The sequence below is a fragment of the Homarus americanus genome, unplaced genomic scaffold, assembly GCF_018991925.1.
Source record: "Homarus americanus isolate GMGI-L3 unplaced genomic scaffold, GMGI_Hamer_2.0 scaffold6875, whole genome shotgun sequence".
NCBI lineage: Eukaryota > Metazoa > Arthropoda > Malacostraca > Decapoda > Nephropidae > Homarus > Homarus americanus.
Genome location: NW_024757271.1, coordinates 56,508 through 83,907, shown reverse-complemented (window position 1 = coordinate 83,907; position 27,400 = coordinate 56,508). Strand labels below are relative to the sequence as shown.

Below are 27,400 nucleotides of genomic sequence, written 5' to 3'. Positions count from 1 at the left end.
CAAGAGGGGAGAAGGGGTGATGTGAGGGGTGAGGGGTGGGACAATTCCTTAGTGTGGTTGTATTATGTAATAAACCTACGACATAAATTACTGTGCACTTTACTACCACATGTAACTAGTGTAGGCACACATTACTACCACTACCACACAACACAATAACTAGTGTACACATTACTAATACACACTGTAATACTAACTAGTCACAACACAGTGCAGGTACAGTGTGTACCATAACACAACACTCATCAACAACAGTGCTGCCGTGAGACATGTCATGCAGGGCGGCACCAGGTCTCGGCCCCAGTCATGTGTAGCTGTAGGCTGACATGCCTACAGGTCATGCATGGCATTAGGCAGGATCAGGGTCATGCGTGACGCAGTCATCGATAGATCATGCGTGTGCCCCGGGTCATGCGAGGCGGGGCGGGGAGAGGCGGGGCGGGGCAGCAGAAAGGTGTCGTACCTTGAGGTTCCTGGGGCTCGCCCTCGGCGTTGTAGTAGGCCCACACCATTAACTTTTCCAGGATGGAGGGACCAGATGACAGGTCCTCCGAGGACCCGTAGAGGTCCTCCTCATGTTCCTCGAGTAGCGGCTGGTTAAAGTAGAAGCCGTCCTCCTCACACAGGAGCGAGGAGGACCCTGGGCCGCCTCCCTCACCGTCAGAGAGAACCAGGTTGCGGCGGGCTATGAGGGGGGGCCGAGCACCGTGCAGGCACCGTGTGGGCAGTGATCGAGTCTTGAGTTCCTCCCCATGGCCGCCCACCATGGCCGCCGGGGCTGAGGCACCCCGCTCGTGGCTCACTCCCCCTGCCATATCAGTACCAGTTCCGTGTGGATCACGGGGCAGGGACCAGCAGCCAGGCCCGGGCACACTTCGGGGCAGGTACCCTGCCGAGGTGAGCACCGTTATAGGGGTCGGCTCAGCAGCAGCCTGCTCGCTGAGGCTGGTAGGGCAGGAGAGGCTTCCTGTACCCCCCAGGGGGGAGCGCAGCGCCAGGGAGGGCAGGAATGAGGGGGGAGGAAGTTCGTCAGGGCCGGACACTGAGGGCGGTAGCCCGGCAGCACACCCGGGGGTTGGGAGGAGGCCGGTACTGAGGAACAGGTTGGAAAGGTGGGTAGCGGTAGACAGGGGCTGGGGCTGAGGGCCGGGGAGCCAGACCCACCAGGGGCGTCGCCGTCAGGAAGTGAGGCACGGGACCCTGGGCGAGGCCTGGCAGGGGCTGAGGGGCACAAGCTAACACAGAGGAGACAGAGCCCAAGCCGCCGACGCCCTGCGACGGTGGCTGGGACCCGCTGGTCACCTGTGCCTGCTGCTGCTGCTGTTGCTGCTGTTGTTGTTGCAATTGCTGCTGCTGCTGCTGGTGGTGCTGCTGCTGCTGCTGCTGCTGCTGCTGGTGCTGCTGCTGTTGCTGCTGCTGCTGGTGGTGCTGCTGCTGTTGGGCGAGGCGGGTGAGGGAGGGGGGCGGGGACAAGGTCGGTCTTGGCGGGGCTGCAGAAAGAACAGGTCGAGGGTGAAGGCGCGGGGCCGGCAGTGGTGGACGCGGCGGCTGGTACAGGCCGTCATCATCACCAGCGTCGGCAGGTACCATGGTGGTGATCACACTATAACACCACCACCACTACTACCTCACCATACCTCCACCTGCCTCACAACATTTTCCACAACACTATAACCAAATTATCACTATGAGTAAATAGCTTTATATTCCCTGAAACAGATAAGAGGAGACATTATACAAATTATGGTCATATTTCTCCATTGTATACAGTATATCAATTATAATCATCATCATCATTATAACAATTAACACATTATTATAAAGTAAACACACACATCTGTTAAGACTGACTCTAAGGTGATGTCCCAAGTGTCACCATGTCCCGATGCTCACACACCTGACCACACAACACACACCTGGCCACCCATGACTACCACACAACTACCATACAACGAACTTCAAAATCTGGACAAAAATCTGACTCAACAATCCTACCAAATCTGATTCTATGATACGAATAATGACTTAATAACCTGGACAAAATCTGACGAAAACAGACAAAATCTAACTTGAGAACCTGGACAAAATCTGACTCAACAACCTCTTGGCAAAATGTGTGGTGCAGATTTGTATCGTAACGTCAATGATGAGGTTACACACACACACACACACACACACACACACACATTGACTGGAAGATGTAAGGCAACAGTGGCAGGGACGTGGCTGTACTGGTGGCGGCTGACGGCGGCTGACGGCTGACGGCGTGAGATTGATTCATGAATAACACAAACATCGATACAGTGTCTACAAGACCGCCGTCGGAGGAGGAGGTGCAGGAGGAGGGGGAGGAGGTGCAGGAAAAGGGGGAGGAGGTGCAGGAAGAGGGAGAGGAGGGTGGCAGGAGGAGAGGGTACACGAGGAGGAGGAGAAGGAGGTGCAGGGTACAGGAGGCAGGTACAGGAGGAGGAGGCGGAGGTACAGTCTTACAGGTACAGCGGCCTCGTCTCCTAACTCAAGTAACGAGAGAAAGTACCTACAAGTATAACGAGAGAAAGTACCTACAAGTATAACGAGAGAAAGTACCTACAAGTATAACGAGAGAAAGTACCTACAAGTATAACGAGAGAAAGTACCTACAAGTATAACGAGAGAAAGTACATACAAGTATAACGAGAGAAAGTACATACAAGTATAACGAGAGAAAGTATACCTACAAGTATAACGAGAATACACCTACAAGTATAACGAGAGAAAGCAAAGCATAGCCTTCAGGCCACGTGTAAATTCCCGCCAAATTTGGACTTTGTTTATGTTATTGTCGCCACGTGTAAATTCCCGCCAATTCTCATCACTTTTGGCGGGAAAACCAATGACGCAGCACACGAACATCAACACCAACCACAAAGTTTGAGCCGAGGTGTGCCGAAGAGACGCAGGTTGAGAACTGGCGAGACCACGGGGAGACCTGACTCCGTGCTGTGAGGGGGTCTGGTCTGCCCCCCCCCCCTCAAAGACGCCTTGTATAACCCTCCACACCCTCTTCCACCTCTCACACACCCTTTCACCCCCCACACACCCCTCTTCCCCCACACACCCCTCTAGCCTATCAACACACTCAAGAGCTCTACATAACGAGGCAGTATTTCAGCTCTAAAAATATCACCTCAAGATTAGCCCCAGCTTATTTCAAATTAGCTCTCAGCTTTTCACCTCAAGATTAGCCCCCAGTTTATTTCACCTGATAAATACCCAAACTCTAGCAGATGGTTGTAGTTATTATTGTTTAATCATTAGGTGAAAATAAGCTGGGGTGTCTAATCATCAGGTGAAATCAAGCTGGGGTGCCGAACCATTTGAAATAAGCTGGGGTGCCAAATCATCGGGTGAAAATAAGATAGGGTGCCTAACCATGTGAAATAAGCTGGGGTGCCTGTAAGTCTGCTTGAGTGACGAACGGGGACGCACATCTCTGGTGAGTGACAGTGAGTGACGGTGCCAGCCTGTTGCCCTACATTTAAGAAGCAAAAATAGATGAGTTGAGTGTGGTGTGTGTGTGTGTGTGTGTGTGTGTGTGTGTGTGTGTGTGTGTGTGTGTGTGTGTGTGTGTGTGTGCTGGACGAAAAACGGTGGCATTATACAAGGAAAGACACGACTGGCATGAAAGAAAGAGAGAGAGAGAGAGAGAGAGAGAGAGAGAGAGAGAGAGAGAGAAGAGAGAGAGAGAATACAGGACACAAAGCGAATATAACAGAAGGAAGTCAGCAGAAGGAGTCAGCAACAGAGTGTCAGTAGGCAGGAGGGAAGTCAGCAGGGAGTCAGCAGCAATAATGAGAGCGCACAGCCACTGACGCCTGGCGGAGGGAAGCAACACGGGTCGATTATCTTGGGTCGACACACTCTCCCTCCCCAGTCACTCCCTCCCTACTGCCACTCTCCCTCCCAGTCACTTCCTCCCCGGTCACTCTCTCCCTACTGCCACTCTCCCCAGTCACTCTCCCTCCCCAGTCACTTCCTCCCTACTGCCACTCTCCTCCCAGTCACTCTCCCTCCCCAGCCACTCTCCCTCCCTACTACTCTCCTCCCCATACCTCCCTCAGTCACTCTCCCTCCCTACTGCCACTCTCCCTCCCCAGTCACTCTCCCCGGTCACTCTCCCTCCCAGTCACTCTCCCTACTGCCACTCTCCCTCCCCAGTCACTTCCTCTCCCTGGTCACTCTCCCTCCCCAGCCACTTCCCTCCCACTGCCACTCTCCTCCCTCCCTCCCCAGCTCTCTCCCCAGTCACTCTCCTCCCTACTGCCACTCTCCCCCCAGTCACTTCCCCTCCCCAGTCACTCTCCCTCCCCACTGCCACTCTCCCTCCCCAGTCACTCTCCCCTTCCCCAGTCACTCCACCCTGCCACTCCCTCCCCAGCCTCCCTCCCCAGTCACTGTCCCTCTCCCCGGTCACTCCCTCCCAGTCACTCTCCCTCACCCCTGCCACTCTCCCTCCCCGGTCACTCTCCCCCACCCAGTCACTCTCCTCCCCGGTCACTCTCCCTACCCAGCCATCCCCAGCCACTCCCCAGTCACTGTCCCTCCCCGGCCTCTCCCTCCCCAGCCACTCTCCCTCACCTTCGCACTCTCCTTCCCCAGTCACTTCCCACCCCCTGCCACTCCCTCCCCAGCTCTCCCTCCCCAGTCACCTCCCACCCCCACTCTCCCTCCCCTGTCATTCCCCTGCCACTCTCCCTCCCGGTCACTCTCCCCGGTCACTCTCCCTCCCCGGTCACTCTCCTCCCCAGCTACCCCTCCCTACTGCCACTCTCCTTCCCTGTCATTCTCCCCCTGCCTCCCTCCCCTGCCACTCTCCCTCCCCGGTCCTCTTCCTCCCCGGTCACTCTCCCTCCCAGCTTCCCTCCCTACTGCCACTCTCCCTCCCCTGTCTTCTCCCTACTCTCCCTCCCGCTCCCTCCTGGTCACTCTCTCCCCTGTCACTTCCTCAGTCACTCTCCCTCCCCAGTTACTCCCTCCCTACTGCCACTCTCCCTCCCCTGTCATTCTCCCCTGCCACTCTCCCTCCCCAGCCACTCTCCTCCCCGGTCACTTCTCCCTCCTCCCTCCCCGGTCACTCTCTCCCTCCCCAGTCACTCTCCCTCCCAGTCACTCCCTCCCAGTCACTCTCCCTCCCCGGCCACTCTCCCCCCCCCACTCTCCCCCGCCACTCTCCCCCTCCCCTACTCTCCCTCCCCTGCCACTCTTCCCCCTGCCACTCTCCCTCACTGCCAGGAATAAGACAGAATAAGACAGAATAAGACAGGAATAAGACAGGAATAAGACAGGAGTAAGACAGAATAAGACAGGAATAAGACAGGAATAAGACAAAGAGAGGAGAGAAGGACGGAATAAGACAGGAGTAAGACAGGAATAAGACAGGAATAAGACAGGAAAGGACGAATAAGACAGGAGTAGGACAGGAAAAAGAATAAGACAGAGTAAGACAGGAGTAAGACAGGAATAAGACAGAATAACACAGGAGTAAGACAGGGAATAGACAGAAAAGACAGGAATAAGACAGGAATGACAGAGTAAGACAGGAATAAGACAGAATAAGACAGGAATAAGACAGGTGGAATAGACAGAATAAGACAGGAATAAGACAGGGAATAAGACAGGAGTAAGACAGGAATAGACAATATATAGATAAACAGTAAGTAAAAATATCAATGTTGACGATATAGAAGAGTGAGAAATATTTATATTGTGTTAAAATGGTTGACCTTAATCCAACCATCTTCCCCTTCCCTCTTCCTCCTCCTCCTCCTCCCCTTCTTCCTCCTACTCTCCTTCCTCTTCCTCCTCCCCTTCCTCTCTTCCTCCTCCTCCCCTTCCCTTCTCTCCTCCTCCTCCCCTTCCCTTTCCTCCTCCTCCCCTTCCTCTCTTCCCTCCTCCTCCCTCCTCTTCCTCCTTCCTCCCTTCCTCTCTTCCTCCTCCTCCCCCTTCCTCTCTTTTCCCTCCCCTTCCTCTCTTCCTCCTCCTCCCCTTCCTCTCTTCCTCCTCCTCCCCTTCCTCTCTTCCTCCTCCTCCCCCTTCCTCTCTTCTCCTCCTCCCCTTCCTCTCTCTTCCTCCTCCTCCCCTCTCTTCCTCCTCCTCCCTTCCTCCTCCTCCCCCTTCTTCCTTCTTCCTCCTCCTCCCCTTCTCTCTTCCTCCTCCTCCCTTCCTCTCTTCCTCCTCCTCCCCTTCCTCTCTTCCTCCTCCTCCTTCCCCTCTTCTCCTCCTCCTCCCTTCCTTTCCCTCCTCCTCCCCTTCTTCCTCCTCCTCCCCTCCTCTCTTCCTCCTCCCTCCCCTTCCTCTTCCTCCCCTTCCCTCTCTTCCTCCTCCTCCTTTCCTCTTCCTCCTCCTCCCTTTCCTCTCTTTCCTCCTCCTCCCCCTCTCCTCTCTTCCTCCTCCTCCCCTTCCTTCTTCTCTTCTTCCTCTCCTCCTCTCCTCCCCTTCCTCTCTTCCTCCTCCTCTCCCCTTCCTCTCTTCCTCCTCCTCCCCTTCCTCTCTTCCTCCTCCTCCCCCTTCCTTCTTCCTCCTCCTTTCCCCTTCTCTTCCTCCCTTCTCCTTCCTCCTCCTCCCCTTCCTCTCTTCCTCCTCCTCCCCCTTCCCTCTCTCTCTCTTCCTCCTCCTATCTCCAAATTATTCCTCCCTCTTATTCTTCCCTAAATCGATCTTCCTCCCCTCTCGTCTCCCTTAATCGATACCCCTCAGGACCCTCACTTCCCTAATCACCCCCACCCTCACCTCATCTCCCCTAATCACCCCCACCCCCTACTCTCCCTTCTCACCCCCACCCCTACTCTCCCCTTCTCACTCCACACCCTCCCTAATCACCCCCACCCCTACTCTCCCCTTCTCACCCCCACCCCTACTCTCCTTCTCACCCCACCTCTCTCCCTAATCACCCCCCCACTACTCTCCTTCACCCCACCTCTCTCCCCTAACCCCCCCCTCACCCCTCCTCAGATTCACTGTTCTTGTTGACATCTGCGTATCGCTATGTGTTACCTAGCAACGAGGGGATACTGATTTCACCCTCACAAAACGTAATTGAGTTTTTCTGCTGTGTACGTCTGTGTGTACGTCTGTGTGTGCGTCTGTGTGTACGTCTGTTTGTACGTTAAGTTGAAGATCACGGACCAGCCCTTATACTTTCATGACATTGTTGTTGTTATTGTTGTTGGTGTTATTATTACTGCTGTTATTTTTAGCAGTTATTATTATCATTGTTGTTATTATCATTACTACCCCCGTGTGCTTATCAACGGGGCTTCTCCCTATAAGTCTGTCTGTCTGCTGGTGATACTGCACTCGCCTGGTGTCACTTCCTCAACTGTACAGCCAGGCACCCATTCCCACCAGGGTCGACTCGGGGTATAACTTTATGATTGCTATTTTAATGTTACTGTATAATAATAATAATAATAATAATAATAATAATAATAATAATAATAATAATAATAATAATAATAATAAAAAATAATACTAATAATAATAATAATAATAATAATAATAATAATACTAATAATAATAATAATAATAATAATAAAATAATAATACTAATAATAATAATAATAATAACAACAATAATAATAATAATAATAATAATAATAATAATAATAATAATAATAACAATAAAAAAATAATACTAATAATAATAATAACAATAATTTTAGAGGTAAATAATGATTACAAACGAATAACTGACATACGACGCTAACTGGACGGACGGTGGTGAGGCGGAGGAGGAGGAAGAGGAGGAAGAAAAGTGCGAGGTAGTTGCCAGGTGATGACAGAGAAGAAGGAGGAGGAGGGGGGGAGATGGGGAGTGTCAGAGATGGTTGCCAGGTGACCTAAGGAAGAGGAGGGAAAGAGAAGATGAAAAAAAAGATGAAAGAAAAGAAGGAGAGGAAAAGGAAAGGAAGCGGAAGAGGAAAAGGAAGAGGTATACAGTACAGGACACAGGCTAGGGCAGCCAGTACCTGTGCCTCATTAACACCAAGGTCGACTGAACGACCCTTAACACGAACCCTAACACGACCCATAACCCCCACCACGAACACTAACACGACTCATAACACGACCCCACGACCATAACCCCCACCACGAACACTAACATGACTCCCCCACCACGAACCCTAACATGGCCCATAATACGACCCCCACGACCCATAACCCCCACCACGACCCACACCCCCCACCACGAACACACTAACACGACCCCAGCACCACCACCACTACTACCTCCAGAACTCCCACCACCACCCACAACACAACGACCCTCCCCACGACGACCCCTCCTCCACGACCTCCAATATATAAATAACAACTACGAGAAGTAAAGGTTATAATCTAATACCATATATTAACTTCACCGTTTATTACTATCTAACGAAGCATTTTCCACCAATACGATTTTCCGGATAATACGATTTTCCGGATAATACGATTTTCCGGATAGATATTTCTCCTAAAAACGAAATTATCGTGCCGGTTACCAGAGTCCGGATAAACGCCGCCCTCCTACCCCCCAAAAAAATAAATTAATAAAAATCACGTAAATTTCATCCCCCTGACTGGTGTTAAATGAACGAATTTAGATAAGAGTCAAAGCGTAATTCAGGCGCCATTTTGTATGTTGATTTCTGGTTTAATGTTGGTTAGTTGGATGTTTGGATGTTGTTCTTCACACGTGGAAAAAATTTAACGTCAAGGATTATGAACGTATTGCACTCAACATTCACTCAACATACACTCAACATTCACTCAACATACTCAACATTCACTCAACATACTCAACATTCACTCAACATACACTCAACATATACTTGACATTCACTCAACATACTCAACATTCACTCAACATACTCAACATTCTCAACATACTCAACATTCACTCAACATACATTCAAAATTCACTCAACATTCACTCATCATTCACTCATCACTCCTCAACATTCCTCAATGGACAGTCACAATGTTGAAGAGACCATGCAATATATACAAGGTACCATTGATTATATATGAGAGACCGGATTATCAATGACACAAGTGAGTGACATCCCCAGTAAGTATGACACACATGCATGACTTGACACATTCACTGACTCACGTGTCCCCCCTCCCCTTTATGACACCAACAACTGACACACACAGCCTTCATGACCTCCTTTATGACTGAACAACTGACACACCACAGCCCCCACCCCTTTGTGACCTGTGACACATGACACACCACAGCCATACCCCCCCCCTTTGTGGCAGACAACTGACACCATCCACAGCCTTCATATTTTGTATGACAGACAACTACATTGCACCACACAACATTTGACCACCCCCACCCCACACCCCACCCCCAATGAAAGTGTGTTCAAAACCACACACACAAAAATATAACTTTTTTTTACATGAAATTTCTCGTACAAAAAAAATAAACAAAAAACACAAACACAAAACAAACAAACACAAAAAAACAAAAACAAACACAAAAACAAACACAAAAAAAAAAAACAAACACAAACACAAAAAACAAACACAAAAACAAAAAACAAACACAAAAACAAAAAAACAAACACAAACACAAACAAACACACAAACACAAAAACAAACAAAAACACAAACACAAAACAAACACAAACAAAACAAAACAAACAAAAACAAACACAAAAACAAACACAAACAAAAAACAAACAAAACACAAAATCAAACACAAAAACACAAAAAACAGGGTTACTTTCTAAATCAAACTCCAACTTTATATATACATTATAATCCTCGTTCAAAGTCTCATAAGCTTGAAGTTACCATTGTTGTCTTCGTGACTGACAGACAGACAGGCTAGAACGACACAAACTAGAGAAAGAGAGATACAAATTAGACAGAAACAGACAGACACGAGAGAGAGAAGAGAGATGCCATACAAACATAACACTGGTTCATCACGTTATATAGACAGTGAAGGTACACACACACACACACACACACACACACACACACACACACACACCAGTTTATAATAAATTCGTCAGTTTATCACGAGGACTAAAACAGTTTATGCCTCAAAGTAGAGTGGCGAGGTTGTGGTGTGTGTGTGTCTGTGTCAAAATACAGTATAAGGCATCTTGCAGCACCGTTAATGACACTAATGTGCGCAGCCAGACACACACACACACAGATGGTTACAGACACCTATAGCATATGTGGTCGTGAGAGCCAGCTGGTGTAGTGATCCAACCAGCTTAGAGTGATCCACCTGGCTGGTACAGATGGCGATGTGAGAGGGAGAGGGAGAGGAGGAGGAGAGGGTGAGTCAGGGGTATGGTATGGGTGAGAGGGATGCAGGGTGAGTGGTGAGTCACTAGACGAGTGTGTGTGTGTGTGTGTGTGTGTGTGAGGAAGGAGGAGGAGAGATGGCTAGGCAGTTCCCTCACTACTGCTGATGTCGTCTGGTTACCCTCACACACACACACACACACACACACACACACACACACACACACACACACACACACACACACACACACACACACACACACACACACACACAATAGAATGTCAACCGGTTTTCCCCCAGGATGGTCACAACAAGCAGCCCTCCCAGCAAAATCCCATTCTCGTCCTGTGAGAGAGAAAAAAAAATAGTTGACGTTGATATTTTTTCACCTGCAAAATTAAATGGCTAATTTTTTTATGTGTGAAATTTAATGGTGAGGGTGTGGTGAGGTGGTGAGGATGTGTGGTAGTGTAGTGAAGTGTGTGAGGTGTGGTGAGTGTGGTGAGGGTGGTGAGGTGGTGAGGAGGTGGTGAGGTGTGGTGAGGGGTGTGGTGAGGTGGTGAGGTGGTGAGGTGGTGAGGGGTGGTAGGGGTGTGGTGAGGTAGTGAGGGTGTGGTGAGGGTGTGGTGAGGTGTGGGGGTGTGGTGAGGTGTGTGAGGGTGTGGTGAGGTGGTGAGGTGTGGTGAGGGGTGTGGTGAGGGTGGTGAGGTGAGTGGGGTGGTAGGGGTGTGGTGAGGGTGTGGTGAGGGGGTGGTGGGGTGTGGTGAGGGGGTGTGTGGGGATGGTGAGGGTGGTGGGGGTGTGGTGAGGTGGTGGGGTGGTGGGGTGTGGTGAAAGGTGTGGTGAGGGTGTGGTGAGGGTGGTGGGGTGGTGGGGGTGTGGTGGGGTGTGGTGAGGGTGTGGTGGGGGGTGTGGTGGGGTGTGGTGAGAGGGTGGTGGGGTGGTGGGGGTGTGGTGGTGTGATGGGGTTGGTGGGGGGTGTGGTGGGGGTGTGGTGGGAGGGGTGGTGAGGGTGGTGGGGTGTGGTGGGGGGTGTGGTGAGGTGGTGGGGTGGTGGGGGGTGTGGTGGGGGTGTGGTGGGGTGGTGAGGGGTGTGGTGGGGGTGTGGTGGGGGAGGGTGGGTGGGGGAGGTGGGGTGTGGTGGGGTGGTGGGGGTGTGGTGGGGTGGTGGGAGGGGTGTGGGGTTGGTGGGGTGTGGGGTGTGGGGGTGGGGTGGGGGTGTGGTGGGGTGGTGGGGGTGTGGTGGGGGTGGTGGAGAGGGTGTGATGGGGTTGGTGAGGGTGGTGAGGGTGGTGGGGGTGTGGTGAGGGGTGGTGATGGGTGTGAGACCCCAATAAGAATAACAACGACCCGGTAAGATTATGTCGAGTGTTGGGTTAAGTTAAGTTAAGTTAGGTTAGGTTAGGTTAGGTTTAGAGCAGTGACAAAAACTTGTCCAGAGACGCTATTGAGGGCTGGGGGTGAGGCTGGTGGGAGGGCTGTGGGGGTTAGGGGGCGCCTCTTCCTCAAGCCCCCAAGACGGCGACCAGCACATGTGATGGTCCCCGCCCTCTCCAACCTCTGCCCCTCCCTCCCGATCAATAAGCCCCCCGCCCCCTCGACCTCACCCATCCAGCCACCTCCTGATTCTCCAGTCCTTTGGGATATTCACCCAATCCGCCCACTCATTCACCCTCTCGACCACTCATCCTCCCACGCATATAACCCCCCACTCATCCACCCACTCTCTCTCCTTCCCATCTACCTGTTCACCCATCATCTCACCCACCTGTCCACTTATCCACGTACTCACCCACTCTCTCACCCTCCCATCCACTTATCCACCCACTTACTCACCCTCCCACCCACCCACCCAGCTCACTCTCACACACCCACCCCACGCCCATTCACACACAGGCCTTGCACGCATCAACCAGACTCTTTCTCTGCACTACGTCACGGTTTAAAATGTTCACGCCCGCGACCATACGTCCACGTCCACGTCCACGATATTACACCTCGCCCACCCAACCCCTCCACCATTATCTCCCACCAAAGTGAGTGTGTCTGCATCAGCGTCTCACACACACACACACACACACACACACACACACACACACCACACCTCCACCACACACCAACCTCCACCTCACCAACACCCACCTCACCAACACACCTACACCACACCTCACACCTACCACCTCCACAACCCTCCCTCCACCTCACTGCATCTCCCACCCACCCTCACACCCCACCTACTCCCCTCTGACCCTCACACATTCCTCCATTGTGTTCCTAGGACCACATTTACCTACGACTGAAACCTTAATTTCAACTTCACTTGCCCCCCGTGTGTGTGTGTGTGTGTGTGTGTGTGTGTGTGTGTGTGTGTGTGTGTGTGTGTGTGTGAACTGGTAAGATTCATCATCACATCATAGTGGAATCTATGGTAGGAACACACACACACACACACACACACACACACACACACACACACACACACACACACACACACACACACACACACACACTGTTAATAAGCAGAGTCAGTGAAGTGCAATGTGTCCTGTGGTATTCAAGCTAAAAAGTCATAAAACAGTCAGTCAGTCAGTCAGTCAGTCAGTCAGTCAGTCAGTCAGTCAGTCAGTCATGCAAGAATGAACTTTAAAGGGACACGATATGTAAACAAAACCAAAATAAATAAATAACTCACATTTTCTACCCCATAAAAACGTCGAGATAAAACACAAACAACAGCCACACGTGTAAACAAGAGACAGACAGACAGACAAACACCACACCACACCCACACCACAGCCACACCACACACAGCCACACCACACCACAGCCACACGTAAACAAGAGACAGACAGACAGACAAACACCACACCACACCACACCACAGCCACAGCCACACCACACCACACACACCACACCACACCACAGCCACACCACACCACACCACAGCCACACCACACCACAGCCACACCACACCACAGCCACACGTAAACAAGAGACAGAAAGACAGACAAACACCACACACACCACACCACACCACACCACAGCCACACGTAAACAAGAGACAGACAGAAGACAAACACTACACACCACACCACACCACACCACACCACAGCCACACGTAAACAAGAGACAGACAGACAGACAAACACCACACCACAGCCACACCACACCACAGCCACACGTAAACAAGAGACAGACAGACAGACAAACACCACACCACAGCCACACCACACCACAGCCACACGTGTAAACAAGAGACAGACAGACAGACAAACACCACACCACAGCCACACCACACCACAGCCACACGTGTAAACAAGAGACAGACAGACAGACAAACACCACACCACAGCCACACCACACCACAGCCACACGTGTAAACAAGAGACAGACAGACAGACAAACACCACACCACAGCCACACCACACCACAGCCACACCACACCACAGCCACACGTAAACAAAGAGACAGACAGACAGACAAACACCACACCACAGCCACACCACACCACAGCCACACGTAAACAAGAGACAGACAGACAAACACCACACCACAGCCACACCACACCACAGCCACACGTGTAAACAAGAGACAGACAGACAGACAAACACCACACCACAGCCACACCACACCACAGCCACATGTAAACAAGAGACAGACAGACAGACAAACACCACACCACAGCCACACCACACCACAGCCACACGTGTAAACAAGAGACAGACAGACAGACAAACACCACACCACACCACACCCCACAGCCACACGTAAACAAGAGACAGACAGACAGACAAACACCACACCACAGCCACACCACACCACACACACGTGTAAACAAGAGACAGACAGACAGACAAACACTACACCACACCACACCACACCACAGCCACACGTGTAAACAAGAGACAGACAGACAGACAAACACACCACACCACAGCCACACCACAGCCACAGCCACACCACACCACAGCCACACCACACCACAGCCACACCACAGCCACACGTGTAAACAAGAGATAGACAGACAGACAAACACCACACCACACCACACCACACCCACACCACACCACACCACAGCCACACCACAGCCACACGTGTAAACAAGAGACAGACAGACAGACAAACACCACACCACACCACAGCCACACCACACCACAGCCACACCACACCACACACCACACCACACCACAGCCACACCACACCACAGCCACCACACCACAGCCACACCACACCACACCACACCACACCACAGCCACACCACACCACACACCACACCACAGCCACACCACACCACACCACAGCCACACCACAGCCACACCGTCTTATTATCCCAATGACATAACTAAATAACGAAAAAACACTCCTAACTGACTTACTTAAGATGTCACACCAAGAGAGGATGTTTTATAATGTTCCTTCAAGGACAACTCCCAAGGATGACTTCCAAGGACGACTTCCAAGGACGACTTCCAAGGACGACTCCTAAGGTGGACTCCTAAGGTGGACTCAGAAGGACGACTCCAAGAACGACTCCCAAGGACGATTCCAAAGGACGACTCCAAGGACGACTTCCAAGGACGAACCAAAGGACGATTATAAAAACGATTCTAAGGACGACTCCCAAGACGATTATAAAGACGATTCTAAGGACGATTCCCAAGAACGACTCCAAGGACGACTCCCAAAGACGACTCTAAGGACGACTCCAAGGACGACTTCAAGGACGACTCCAAGGACGACTCCAATTGTATTCTGTATTCCATATCTTCCTACAATACAACATACTCGTATACATGATACTTGAAAACCTAACCTAACCTAACTTAACCTGACCTGACCTAACCCCTGACCTAGAGACACCTGTTCTTAGTCAACCTGCTGGGTCACTGCAATCACCCCTCACCATTCATAAACTTTCTAATAATTTTTTCGACTTTCTCAAAACTAATTAGCTCATTAGAAGTGAAAGTTACTATATAAGTTTCCCTAAATGGGTCTTTTTTTTTTGGGTGGCCGAGTGGATATTGGGCCTGTTTACTGTTCTAAGACTCGCTGGTTCGATCCCACAGTAACTAACATGACAGATAAAGGAAGTTAAGGCCGGTGAGGAGTGGGTATAGAACTCGTTGCCTGTTCTAAGAGTCACTGGTTTGATCACCATGGTACAGCTGCGTTATATCCACACATCCTAACAGGTTGTGACGCCCGAGTCCAACTTCAGCTATAAACAGAAAAATTCCTAAAGAAAAAATATTTCCCTATCTAAAAACTTCTGCCTCAATTTGGGTGAAAGTTTCTAAGGCTGTTCGGTGAGATGCTGTGCTGTTATGGACGTTAGGGGCTGTTGACCTCTTGTTATTGTTGCGCTATGACGTCACCACCTCACTCCCGTTGCCCTATGACGTCACCACCTCACTCCCGTTGCCCTATGACGTCACCATCTCACTCCTGTTGCCTTATGACGTCACTCACCTCACCCTGTTGCCCTATGACGTCACCACCTCACTCACGTTGCCTTTATGACGTCACCTCACTCACCCGTTGCCTTATGACGTCACCACCTCACTCCTGTTGCCTTATGACGTCACCACCTCACTCCCGTTGCCCTATGACGTCACCACCCTCACCCGCTGTTCCTATGACGTCACCACCTCATCACGTTGCCTTATGACGTCACCACCTCACTCACGTTGCCTTATGACGTCACCATTCACCACGTTGCCCTATGACGTCACCACCTCACTCATGACACACAAGATCAACACACACACACACACACACACACACACACACACACACACACACACACACACACACACACACACACCTCATTAGGACAAGTGTGCAATTATACAAGCAGAAACCACATAAAATCTCCTCAAAAAAATCTCTCAACTTCCACTCAACAGCTCTGTGATATGAAAGCACACACACACACACACACACACACACACACACACACACACACACACACACACACACACACACACGAGATTCAAGGGCCAGTTTTATCCCTTTAAATTTTCTACCTATCCAGTGGGTTTTTTTTCGAATGGGTGACGGGATGGACTGGGGCCTAATAAGACCTGGGGCCCATTAAGACCTGGGGCCTATTAAGATCCGTGACCCAAAAACGATTATAACCTATTAGATCTGGAGGCTAAAAACTAGGGGCCTATATACCCAGCCCTATTAAAAATCAGGGTGATCAGAAAAGGCCCCCACGAAGAACGGGGCCTAATTAACACCCATCACTATAGAAACACCTCACTACCCCCCCCTCTCTCTCTCTCTCTCTCTTCTCTCGAATGACGCACCATCATACACGAGACAAAAAAAAATCCTACCCAATTGTTTTAATGTGAGGCAAAAAAATTCCTCCTACCCTCCTCTTCTTCTCCTCCCCCACTGCCCCTCCCTCTCCTAACCCCAATATACACAAAGGAAACACCAGATAGCACCTGAATGTCCTGGAGGGGTGAGGGAGAGGGGGGAGGGAGGGGTGAGTGGGTTGACCCAGCCGCTGCTTGTCCCAACCTCTCCACCCCACTCCACCCCACCCCACCTCCACCTCCCTACCTCCACCATCTATTGTACCTGACCACCCCACCCCATCCCCATCCCCATCCTCACCACACCACACTGGCACCTCTACCACCACACTGGCACCGCACTGACACCACTACCACCACACTGGCACCTCTACCACCACACTGGCACCTCTACTACCACACTGGCACCACTACTACCACCACACTGACAACCTCTACCACCACACCACCACAACCACCACACAGCTAACCAATAACAACCAAAATGCCGTAGAAAAACCCAAAAGAAAAATATGAGCAAAGCTGATTAAGGACGTCACGCATCAGCTGTTTTTTGTTTCATAGAGAAAAGCGAAACACAACATTAGCTTAAGGGAGGGAGGGGTGGGGTAAGGGAGGTGCTGAGGTGTGGGGGGGAGGTGGTGGAGGTGTATGGTGTGGGGTGCTGGTGTGAGGCGGGAGGTGCTAGGGGTGAAGCAGGGATAAACAGGGCTACGGTGGGAGGTGGTGGGGCGGAGGTGCTGGGTGGAGTGGGAGGTGCTGGGGTAGGGCGAACCATCACCTAGTAGCGACCACACCCAGCCTCTCAGTAGATCCTGCCTCAACACACACACACACACACACACACACACACACACACACACACACACACACACACTACAACATGCACACAGAGAACGCGAGTGCATTTATAATCATGCAGACACAGAAATGAGTCACGTAACGAGTAGACAAGGCTGACACACACACATACACACACACACACACACACACACACACACACACACACACTTAACAAAAACACAGGTACATTATTCACGTCTCTAAATGAGTTCCAGGTATAAGAGTAAACCACTTTAGCAGTTGAGTTGAGTTTACAATCCCTCGTGTAAACCTGAAAATGAGTTTACACATCTTTCTCGAAATGACAAGTAGGTTCAGGCGCGCGCCCCCTCCTCTCTCTCTCTCTCACTTCTCTCACCTCCTACCCCCCCCACCCCTCCATCCAGACCATAAAACCGTCTCTACATGCTACAATGACTTGGGTCACTTGGGACACCTACACCAGAGCTGAGGACCATCTACAACGCATTTATTCTCCCCAAACTAACGTATGCGTCACAAGCCTGGTCGTCTTCTCTCAACTCCACCCAACGTCGGCTAGAGAAGGTACAGAAAAGGGCCTGCAGAATCATGCTTGGCGCAGAATACTCCGGCTACATCAACGCTCTCTCCACCCTGGAAATGCCATCCCTCAGTGACCTCCACCACCAAGCACTGGAAAGGTTTGGCAGCCAACTAATGCACCACCCTCGTCATCGCCACCTCCTGCCACCTGCAGCCCCCCACCCAACTCGCGCAGTCCGCCACTACAACAAAATTCAGCCCATAAGAGCCCGCACTGATAGATATAAGAACAGCACCATCCCATCTATTGTTAAAATAATAAACAACTCCTGATTTATGTACTGTACAGCCCTGTAAATGTATTCAACACATATTATATCATTATGTCTAAATCTCATGCAAGTCTGTATATTTTCAGTCACCGGCTGCAACTCTATTAATAAACCGTTTATTATTATTATTATTATTATTATAATGGAAACGATCAGACTGAAACTGGCGGGAGAGAGAGAGAGAGAGAGAGAGAGAGAGAGAGAGAGAGAGAGAGAGAGACGGAAGAGTGATGTTTACGGGTAGGTCTCTCTCTCTCTCTCTCTGAAGGAGCCCTGAGGAGTCAACCTGAGGCAGCGGGTCGTGATGGCTAGCAGTAACTCACTCACCCTCTCCCATGTCTTCCTTCCTCCTTCTCTTCCTTCTTTTCCTCTCCTCCTGTTCCTCCTTTTTCCTATTCCTCCCTCCTTTCGTTCCTTCTCTTCCTCCCACCTCCTCCTCCTCTTTCTCCCTTCTCCTATTCCTCCCTCCTCCTCCTCCTCCTCCCTCCCCTCTCCTCCTCCTTCCTCCCCCTTCTCCTCCTCCCTCCTCCCCCTCCTCCTCCTCCTCCCTCCTCCCTCCCCCTCCTCCTCCTCCTCTTCCCTCCCACCTTCCTCTCCTCCTCCTCCCTCCTCCTCCTCCTCCCTCCTCCTCCCTCCTCCCCCTTCCTCCTTTCCCCTCCTCCCCTTCCTCCCACCTTTCCCTCCTCCTCCCTCCCTCCTCCCCCTCCCCCCTCCTCCTCCCTCCCCCTCCCACACTATCACCTTCACTATACACAGCCCCATACACCATACAGTACTATACACACCTGTGCTCCCCGCTGTATAACACCCTATAATCACTCACATTACACCATATAGTGCTTATATTACACTCGACGACCCCCCTCCCCAATCCCTCCTCACCCATGACCCCTCCTCTCTCCCTCCTCACTCTACGGCCCCCTCCCTCTCCCTCCTCCTCCTCAATCCCTCCTCACCCATGACCCCCTCCCCCTCTCCCCTCCTCTCTCCTCCTCACTTACGACCTCCTCAATCCTCACTCACGACCTCCTCAATCCCTCCTCACCTACGACCTCCTCAATCCTCCTCCTCACTCCATGACCTCCTCAATCCTCCTCACCTACGGCCCCTCCCTCACTCCCCCCTCTTCCTCACGCCTCCTCAACCCTCTCCCCACCCCTCCCTCCCTTCCCTCCTCACCTGACCCCTCCCTCACTCCCTCCCTCACCTACGACCCTCCCTCAATCCTCCTCACCACACCCCCCTCAATCCCCTCACCTCACCCTCCTCAACCCTCCCACCTACCTCCCCCCCCACCACCCTCCTCCTCCCTCCCTCCCCCCCTCCCCTCCTCCCTCCCTCCTTCCCTCACCTACGACCCCTCCCTCCTTTTCTTCCACCACTACCTCTGTGGATGTGGGCGTGGCGATGCTCCTGGAGAGTGAGAGGGGGTGACGGGGGGTGAGGGGAGAGAGTGGAAGGAGAAGGAGCAGTAATGAGAGGGAAGTCGTGGGGGAGGGGGAGGGAGGAGAAATAAGTGCTGTAAACGAGAGGTGACGGTAGTAGTGAGGAGGGTGTAATGGTGGTGGTGGTAGTGGTGGTAATGAATTCAGTGATGTCGATGAGTAGGTAGTGGTGGTAGTGGTGTGTGGTAGGTGGTGTTAGTGGTAATGGTAGTAGGTAATGGTGGTAGGTAGTAGTGGTGGTAGTGGTGAGTAAATGGTAGGTAGGTAGTAATTGGTGAAGTAATGATAGTGTAGGTAATGGTGGTTAGTGGTAGGTAATAAGTGGTAGGTAGTAGTGGTAGTAATGGTGGTAAGTGGTGGTGATAAATAGTGGTTATAGAAGAGATGAGATATCGTGGTCATATCTCTCTCTCTCTCTCTCTCTCTCTCTCTCTCTCTCTCTCTCTCTCTCTCTCTCTCCTCAGTAAGGATCAAAAATACATGTTATTCACTTACTCTTAACCCTTTGATGCCCCTCAACACACACACACACACACACACACACACACACACACACACACACACACACACACACACACACACACACACACACACACACACACACACACACACACCTGGAATCAAGTCGAGGTAAAGGAGCCATATTTTCCTCCTAACACCTGGGAATTTCTGTACCTGTAATTTATACCTGAACCTGTATTGATGTGTCTGGGTTCGGAGTCATAAATGGATTCGGATTCACAAATGGGTTCGGGTGATTGGACAGGCCAGTGTGTAGGCTTACTGCTGACAATGGCTGACACTCATGGCTGACAATTCTACACCGTTTACACTCATGGCTGACGATGGCTGACAGTTCTACACTGCTTACACTAATGGCTGACAATTCTACACTGCTTACACTCATGGCTGACAGAACTAAACAGTTTCTTGTTAATATTTAGATTAAACTGTCAGCATCTAACACATCAATTATACCAAAAAGCTGACACCGTGAAAATTAATTATATAAACAGCTGACTTCGAAAAACCAATCAGCTGACAGCGAGAAGAAAAGTATTAGACACTGCTGACATCAACAAGTCAATCAGCTGACAACGCGAAGGTCAATTTTTACAGAATGCTGACAGTGAAGGCCTCCACACTGCTGACGTCCAAAGTCCTTTAAAACAATCAATCTGACTTCTATCGACCAAACATTGCTGACATTTTTACGAGCTGACAATCAAACGTCAGTAGCCGTTTTGATAATTTCTTAAAACTGTCAGTCCTGGATTAACCCCTTATAGTTAACCCGAATTAACCCCCACCCCCCCGGATTCAACCCTCACTGACCCCCGGATTAACCCACCAGTAAGACCACCCCAGTCCCCCTAGTAGGAGAACCCGGTTAATTATCCGATAAATCTGGTGTCCTTAGAAACCGAGAAGGAAGAGAGAGGGGATTTTAATAAGTGAGAGAGAATGAGTAAATAAAAGTGAGCGGGCGTACTACAGCTGCTGAAGAGAGAAGGCTTATGAACAGCGAACACAAAGCTACCGAATGACACCCACCACTGTATGACACCCACCACTGTATGACACCCCACCATGTATGACACCCCTCATTATAACACCCCGCTATATGACACCACCACTGTATGACACCACCACTGTATGACACCCACTGTATGACACCACCACTGTATGACTACCCACTGTATGATACCCATCACTATGCACCACCACTGTATGACAACCACTATGGCCCCACCATTATGACACCAGCACTATATGCACCTCCATTATGACACCCACCACTGCTTGACACGAACCACTATATGACACCCACCATTATGACACCCAGCACTATATGACACCTCCACTATGACACCCACCACTGTATGACACGAACCACTATATGACACCCACCACTATATGACACCTCCATTATGACACCAGCACTATATGACAAGCAACAGCATATGACACCCACACCACTCTATATGACACCTCCATTATGACACCAGCACTATATGACAGGCAACAACATGACACCCACCACTATATGACACCTCCATTATGACACCAGCACTATATGACAGGCAACAGCATATGACACCCACACTATGACACCTCCATTATGACACCAGCACTATATGACAGGCAACAGCATATGACACCCACCACTTATGACACCTCCATTATGACACCAGCACTATATGACAAGCAACAACATATGAACACCCACCGCTATGACACCCACCACTATATGACACCTCATTATGACACCAGCACTATATGACAGGCAACAGCATATCCAGCACATATACTCCTCCCCATATGACACCTACATTATGACACCCAGCACTGTATGACACCAACAAACATAGAGCTACACAGGTTCAAGAAATTCCTTTATCGTAAACAAAAGTAAATTTTCCTCTCTCTCTCTCTCTCCCCTCTCTCTCTCTCTCTCTCCATCTTACGCACAGGTACAAAACGATTAATTACCCGACAGGTGAGACAGGATAATAAATAAACCCATCAGGTACGTTCAGGTTAGGTTAGGTTAGGTCAGGTCAGGTAAGGTTAGGTCAGGTCAGGTCAGGTTCCCATGGTAGTTGACCCAATTAAAACACAAAAACAACCAAACGACAACAATTACATACAGGAGTAAATAAAACCCCAAAGACGTCACATCATTAATTAATTACTAAAAAAATAATAATAATTTAATTAACTCTGAAAATTAATGAAGTCAATTATCATTAAAAATCTTCATCGGACATCAAGATGAGACAGCAATTGCTTGACGTCACTAAACTCACGACTCAACTCATTACAGGTATATGAGGGAATTTTATTTATGTGAAGCAACATGCGGATGAAGTATAAGGAAAACAACAAGGAGGATGAGTTATAGTGAAAACACGAAATTATGATGAAGCAACAACGAGGAGGAATGAGGTTATGATGAAGCAAAACGAGGAGGAATGAGGATATCGTGAAGCAAAACGGAGGAATGAGGATATGCGTGAAGCAAAACGAAGAATGAGGTTATGAGAGTGAAACAACAACGAGAGGAGGATGAGGATATGAGCAACAACTACGAGGAGGAATGAGGTTATGAGTGAAGCAAACGAGGAGGAATGAGGATATGAGTGAAGCAAAACGAGGAGGAATGAGGTTATGAGTGAAGCAAAACGAGGAGGAATGAGTTATAGGTGAAGCAAAACGAGGAGGAATGAGGTTATAGTGAAACAACACGAGGAGGAATGAGGTTATGGCGAAGCAAAACGAGGAGGAATGGAGGTTATGAGTGAAGCAAAACGAGGAGGAATGAGGATATGAGCGAAGCAAAACGAGGAGGAATGAGGATATGCGTGAAGCAACAACGAGGAGGAATGAGGATATGAGTGAAGCAAAACGACAATGAATAAGGATATAAGTGAAGCAACAACGAGGAATGAAGCAACATGGTACAAGGGGTTGGATCAATAGTTTTAAACCACTTATAATGTTGGTGAGTGCTGGGTGGCTGTAGGGGGGAGGAGGTCAGTCACAGCTTCAGCCAGGCAGGGAGATGGAGGGGAACACTGTACTGGAAGGTGCTCCATACTCCTGTCACCAGTACTGTCCTTACTCCTTACTCCTTACTCCTTACTCCTTCACCTCCTCCTTCATCTCCTCCTTCAGTATATACATGAGAGTCTCCAAGTCACATATGTGTTTGAGGACGAGCCCTTAACACTCGAGGTACCACACCAAAACACATGTGATATTGATCAGAGGAGAGAGAGGGAGGGTGTGTGTGTGTGTGTGCTGGCTCACCGCACTGGCTGGCCATCACCACCACAACCCTCCCTGCACGAGGTAATGTTGCACTGATGCTTGACACACCTGTATGTACTGGTGCAGGTGTGTCATTGCTTGGTTATACTGTACATATATACACATACACCTGTACATATACAAACGAGCGATGATATTACAGTACATCACCGCCAGTTGTTCATTGGTGTTTTGTTTACATATCGATATATCACGATAATAGAGCACTTGTTCTTGTTTTTTCCTGTGTTGTTGTTGTGGTGTGGTGTGGTGGTGTGGTGGGAGGAACAATGGTCCACACCAAAGTATGGGCGTGTCTGGGTCCACCACACACACACACACACACACAAAACACATACAAACGCACACACACACACACACACATTTTCCTTCCTTAGTTCGTAGTGATAATACCAACCGAGTCAGTGTAGAAATCTCCTCACTCTCACACGACCCCGCGGGTGTCGTACACTAGCGGGGGTGTAGTGTGGTGTGTGAGTGTGTGTGAGAGAGGGAGAGAGTGAGAGAGAGAGAGAGAGCTCGGTGTGAGAGAGTGGTGTTCACGCGCACACTACCAACCACACACTGAGGCAGCCAGCAGTTCTCCCTCACCCTTCTCTCCTTCCTCCGCCACCCTCCTCCTCCCCTCACACTCCGCCCGAGAGGACCAACAATACCCCCCCCTCCTCCACCCCTCCCCCTCCCTCCCCCACCCTCAAACCTCACTATTTTAATTATTCAACCTAACCAACGCCACCAACCTCACCACACACCCACACCACACATAAGAATCCTGCTGAGTGAGGAGTGGCAGGTGAGGGAAGTGAGGGGGGAGGGAGGCGTTTCCTCTCCTGTGTGGAGGCATGTGACAACAGGCTTACTGAGGGCCAACTCTCCTGCCCGTGTTTTATTACCCCCTCTCCCTCAATTACCTCCAACACTCCCTCTCTCCTCCAACACTCTCTCTGTCTCCCTCAATTACCTCCAACACTCCCCTCTGTCTCCCTCAATTACCTCCAACACCCCTCTCTGTCTTCCCCAATTACCTCCAACCACCCTCTCTATCTCCCTCAATTACCTCCAACACCCCTCTCTTCTTCAACACTCCTCTCTATCTCCCTCAATACCTCAACACCCTCTCTGTCTTCCTCAACTACCTCCCAACCCCCTCTCTATCTCCTCAATTACCTCCAACACTCCCTCTCTATCTCCCTCCACTACACTCAACACTCCTCTCTCCCTCACTACCTCCAACCACTCCCTCTCTATCTCCTCCAACTACCTCCAACACCCTCTGTCTCCCTCATTACCTCCAAACCTCTCTCTCTGTCTCCCCAATTACCTCCAACACTCCCTCTGTCTCTCAATTACCTCCAACACTTCCCCCACATCCAATAACACCCCTTCTCTCCCCCCCCCCCACCCAATCATAGCAACACACCTGAACGTCTACTACAACTGTGACTACAATATGACCTCTGTCTACATCATCAACCTCTGCAACAGAATTAGCAACCGTAATGCCCTACTTTGCATACACTACTGACCTAATACAATGCTATACAGTTATTTTAGACACACACACACACACACACACACACACACACATAGGACTCACACACATGACTCAGTACAATAATGACATATTATCTCACCCCAAAATACATATGTATACTAAACTTACATATATTTCTCCATTAAATATATATATACTACATATAACCTACATATATCCCCTAAAATATACATATACTACATAATCTCCGGCCTTGTATACATATAACGTTTATAATTGTCCCTTAAAATACATATATGTGACTAATATGTAGGAATGACTGGTACAGACAACCAACTTTCACACCTGTACAGTTATCATCCACCTTCACATACCTGTACAGTCATCATCCACCTCCACACACCTGTACAGTCATCATCCACCTCCACACACCTGTACAGTCATCATCCACCTCCACACATCTGTACAGTCATCATCCACCTCCACACACCTGTACAGTCATCATCCACCTCCACACACCTGTACCCTCCATACACCTGTACCCTCCACACCTGTACACAGCCAGTTTCCTCATCTGGCTGTTATATACTGCAGGTAACCCAAGGTGAACCCCTGATGAGTGTGAGCTAAGGTGAGAGAGAGAGAGTATCGACGCCGGGTGTCTGAGACAAACTCGCAGATTCTCACAACAACAACAAGAACCCAAGTCACTAAGGTTCGTAGAGAAATTTTTTTGCTCGTAAGTGAAATCCATCAACAAAACTTAACCTAACCTAACCTAACCTAACTCAAAACACAAAAACCAAAACCCAACCAAAACACAAAGTAGAGTCTCAGTGTTAATTTTATTCTAACTGGTGCTATGAACGTATCTAGTTAAGGTAGAGTCTGATTAATTTTATCCCCTAACTGGTGCAGAAGTGAACGTATCTAGTTAAGGTAGAGTCTCAGCGTAATTTTGATGTCATTTTAGTATCGAGAAAAATATTATTATTTTATTTTCGATAATATAAAAATAAATAAATTCTGTCACACGATTTAACTTATTTTATTTTATTTTATTTCGTATTTGTATTTTTCTGGACGATTTAATTTTGGATATAAATAATCCACAATAATCCACCCCATTAAAAGGAAATAAGAGTTAATCCAGTGAAAGATCCATATAACGGATTCCTCCATATAGCGGATATAACGGATATAGCGGATTACCCTCCATATAGCGGACTTTAATCTCTATATAGTTCGTTAAATGGAGGTTTCATTGTTCATAAAATCCATAAATGTAAATATAAAATAACGACAAAATATCAGTATTACCAGCACACACACACACACACACACACACACACACACACACACACACACACACACACACACACACACACACACGCACGCACGCACACACACACACACACACACACACTGCCATGATGTCAGACTAAACACAAACTTCCCACAATGCACACCGCGTCTCGTGTTTGTTTATGCATGACGTCTGTGGGGAAGGTTATTGATCTGGACCAACACTTAGAGCAAGACCAGATTTACGGTGGGTGGGATTGAGTTAGGTTAGGTTAGGTTAGGTTGGTTGGGTTTGGTTTAGTTTGGGTTTTGATAGGTTAGGTTTGGTTTGGTTTGGTTAGGTTTGGTTGGTGGGTTTGGTTTGGTTTGGTTAGGTTTGGTTTGGTTGGTTTGGTTTGGTTAGGTTTGGTTTGGTTTGGTTAAGGTTTGGTTTCGTTAGGTTTGGTTTGGTTGGTTTGGTTAGGTTCGGGGTCATACAGTGGAGTGGTGCGGTTAACTGTGTGTGTGTGTGTGTGTGTGTGTGTGTGTGTGTGTGTGTGTGTGTGTGTTATTGAGGAGTGGCTCCATATAGTCAAACAAGAGGCCAACCAGCGAGAACTTCTTACTATTTATCTGTGAAGGTTTGTTAGGAGTTAAAGAAGAAGAAGGTTAGGTTAGGGTTAGGGTTGCTAGGGACTGTGATGCAACAAGAAGACACACCTGACAAGACACACCTAAACATACAAACCTGAACCACAAACACACCAAACATAACAAACACACAATACAACAAAACACAAACCCACACATCATATATTCTGGGACATAGGGAGGTGGAGGTAGTGGTATATGTAAATTAATTAATTAGCGTAATGCACCTGGCATTGGGGGGGGCCACTAGACAATACCATGAGGACCCCTTGGGTACCCCGCCTTCCTGCCCCAGTGTGATGTGATTGGTCAGTGGCTGGTATGGCTTTGGTATTAGTGCATAGGTGAAGCCAACCTAACCTAACCTAACCTATCTTACC

The 27,400-nt window shown here is 49.5% G+C and overlaps 1 protein-coding gene across 1 annotated transcript; it reads right to left on the bottom strand.

Annotated features, from left to right (window-relative positions):
• Positions 1-1,028: 1,028 nt before the first annotated feature.
• Positions 1,029-24,142, bottom strand: LOC121857418 (putative uncharacterized protein DDB_G0294196). The gene is made up of 2 exons (XM_042353472.1): positions 23,988-24,142; positions 1,029-1,710 (listed from the first exon to the last, which is right to left on the bottom strand). The coding sequence occupies exon 2, from the start codon at positions 1,588-1,590 to the stop codon at positions 1,030-1,032; it is 561 nt and encodes a 186-aa protein (XP_042209406.1). The 5' UTR covers positions 1,591-1,710; positions 23,988-24,142; the 3' UTR covers position 1,029.
• Positions 24,143-27,400: the final 3,258 nt, after the last annotated feature.

Coding starts and splice junctions, on each gene's coding strand:
- LOC121857418 (XM_042353472.1), bottom strand. CDS start 1,590: ATGGTACCTGCCGACGCTGGTGATGATGACGGCCTGTACCAGCCGCCG.